The sequence below is a fragment of the Galeopterus variegatus genome, unplaced genomic scaffold (genome assembly GCF_000696425.1).
Source record: "Galeopterus variegatus unplaced genomic scaffold, G_variegatus-3.0.2 Scaffold2331, whole genome shotgun sequence".
Classification (NCBI taxonomy): domain Eukaryota; kingdom Metazoa; phylum Chordata; class Mammalia; order Dermoptera; family Cynocephalidae; genus Galeopterus; species Galeopterus variegatus.
In genome coordinates, this window is record NW_007728442.1 from 129,232 (window position 1) to 132,239 (window position 3,008).

General features: G+C 39.0%; 1 protein-coding gene across 1 annotated transcript in view; it reads left to right on the plus strand.

Moving 5' to 3' along the window:
- GPN1 (GPN-loop GTPase 1) overlaps positions 1-3,008 on the plus strand; it is a gene marked incomplete at its 5' end in the record, with an annotated part of 23,152 nt that overhangs the window by 5,537 nt on the left and 14,607 nt on the right. Inside the window, 2 exons of the mRNA XM_008581339.1 lie at positions 1,697-1,775; positions 1,985-2,079. Of these exons, the coding sequence (XP_008579561.1) occupies positions 1,697-1,775; positions 1,985-2,079 (174 nt within the window). The remainder of the gene's footprint in view (positions 1-1,696; positions 1,776-1,984; positions 2,080-3,008) is intronic.

Here is a 3,008-nt window from a genome sequence, read left to right on the forward strand (position 1 = left end):
AGCCAGTGAGCGGGAACCGGTCTGTATGTGGGATCCGAACCCTCGGTGGGAGCACCGCTGCGCTCCCAAGCGGCGCACTGTAGCAGTGCGCCACCGGGCCGGCCCCTGAAATTTTTTTAATTAAAAAACTCTTGGGCCGGCCCGGTGGCGCACTGCTACAGTGCGCCGCTTGGGAGCGCAGCGGTGCTCCCGCCGAGGGTTCGGATCCCACATACAGACCGATTCCCGCTCACTGGCTGAGTGAGGTGCGGGTGCGACACCGAGGGTTGCGATCCCATTGCCAGTCCCAGTCCGGTACCGGCGCGACACTGAGGGTTGCAATCCGTTGCCGGACACGAAAAAAGACAAAAAGGAAAAACCGGCGCGACACTGAGGATTGCGATCCGTTGCCGGACACGAAAAAAGACAAAATGGAAAAAAAAAATTTGAGAATATAAAAGTATTTGTTCTTATTATCATTACCTACAATTAACTTGTTAATTTTTTTATAGGTTTACTTTTTTAAAAAAAGAAAGATAATTTGTTTTGTAAAGAAGGATATATGCTCATTATAAATAATTCAAACCATGCATAATATTTAAAAGATGAAAATATTTCCACAATTCCCACTAGTAATATCATTGTTCAGTGACTAGCATTCCACATGTTTCTAAGCATATATACATAGATAGAAGATAGACGGGTAGAGGTATTTTTACAGAAATGAGATTATACTAGAGATAGTTTTTTTTTCCTTAAATAACAGCTTTATTGAGATATCATAGAATTCACTCTTTTAAAGTGTATAATTTAGCGTTTTAGTATGTTTACAAAGTTGTGCATTGATCACCACTATCTAATTTCAGAATATTTTCATCATCCCAAAAAGAAACTCCTTATTCATTAGCAGTCACTCCTTATTTCCCCTTCTTCCAGGCTCCAAGTGGCTACCCCGTTTTATATCCCAACTGCAATATGATTTATACACAACCTCACTGACACTTATTGTCCTTGTTTTTGATTATAGCTATCCTGGTGGATGTGAAGTGATATCTCATTGTGGTTTTAATTTTTGTTTCCTTAGTGACTAATGGTGTCAAGCGTCTTTTCATGTACTTATTGGCCATTGGTATATGTTTGGAAAAATGTCTGCTAAAATTCTTTGCCCATTTTTAAAAACACCTTTATTGAGATATTTCTCATACCGTACAATTCACCCATGTAAAGTGTACAATTCAGTGACTTTTAGTATATTCACAGAACTGTGCAACCATTGCCACAATCAATTTTGGAACATTTTCATCACCTAAAGAAGACACCCCATGTTCTTTAGCTGGCATCCCCCTATCCCTTCATTCCTTCTTCTCCTATACCCCCAGCCCTAAGCAATCAGGTAGTTTTCCAAGAGATTTACATTCTGGTTTTGCTTATCTCTCATTTGTAAGCAATGTGCTTCTATAACTATCACAGTTTCCCCTGTGATCATTTGCAGCCATTTATGGTCAGCTGCTCCTGCCCATTAGCATGAATATTGGACATTGAACAGAGTTTGGGAGAATATGATATACAGTTTAAGGGCAGTGGGAGGGAGTTAGACTTAGCAGTGTGCAGAGGTTATTTCATTCTTGGATAACCAGAAGTTTACTGTTTTATGTGATGGAATATCTTTCCACATTGCATAAGTATAATGCTTCTTTAATGGTCTTTCTTGATACAGATATGTCTTGATTGACACACCCGGACAGATTGAAGTATTTACCTGGTCAGCTTCTGGCACAATCATCACTGAGGCCCTGGTGAGTATTCTAGGACTTGTTACTGAGAGTAGCTAGAGAGGTAGACTAGATTAGTATCTTTTTTGTTGCTTGGGACTTTATATGGGAGGGAGTTACAGAAGCTCTGCACATTGCCTGAAGTGGTTTTTCCTTGCTAAGGAAGGTAGGAAAAGAGTTTGGGGACAGGTCACAAGCCCTCTAACCAAGCTTTGATTATTTTGTGGCTTTAGGCATCCTCATTTCCAACAATTGTCATATATGTAATGGACACATCACGAAGTACCAACCCTGTGACCTTCATGTCCAATATGCTCTATGCCTGCAGGTAAGTGATTATTGGTGGGCATGGTGTTCCATCAGGGTATGAGGCTTCCTTCTCTTCTCTTCTTCCTTTTTGCTTTTGAGTCCTGGTTGCTTACCCCTACATTTGTGTTCATTCAGATTTGCTACTCAGTTGAGTTGGGGAAGGTCAGAGGAGAAAAGAGGCACATGTGCTATTGGCATCTCTCTCAGCATCTTCTTATCTTCTTCCCTTGCTTGTTACAGAAACAGGTGGTGTATGAATATGAACCTTCTGGTAGTTGCTTCCACTTGAAAGAAATCCAAGTCTAAGTAGAATAGAGCCCTCTGGTCTAAATGCTGCTTTTATGTGTTATGATAGGTAGTGAAATTGTAACATGAAGAAATACTATGAATAAAAAGATTTATCTATAATTTTAAAATACACAAGTATGCCCCAAATGTGGTGCCATTAGGAGAGGAAGGATATGCCTCACTATACTATGTTAATGCATTAAGACTGAGGAACAAGGCAGACCTTTATTAAAGCTGAGAGAATTTAATTTGGGGTTACACAAAAGCCATCACCATTATTTGTCTCCACTAATATGACTAGGGCATATCCCTTCTGTTAGATGCAAAAATTCCTGATCCAAATAGAAATTTGATGATTCGACAGCATTATTTCATTTTCATGTTAATTGTTTAACAGATACTTATTTGATTAGCCTGATTATGGTGATCATTTCACAATGTATATATATCAAAACATCACACTGTACACATTAAATATATACAATCTTTGTCAATTCTACTTCAATAAAGCTGGGAAAAAAACATTAAAATTTTTTTCAATTTGTAGGGCTGGCCAGTTAGCTCAGGTGGTTATAGTATGGTGCTGATAACACCAAGATTCAGGGTTTGATCCTTAAACTGGCAAGCCACTAAAAAAAAAAGTGAAAAAAAATTTTTTTT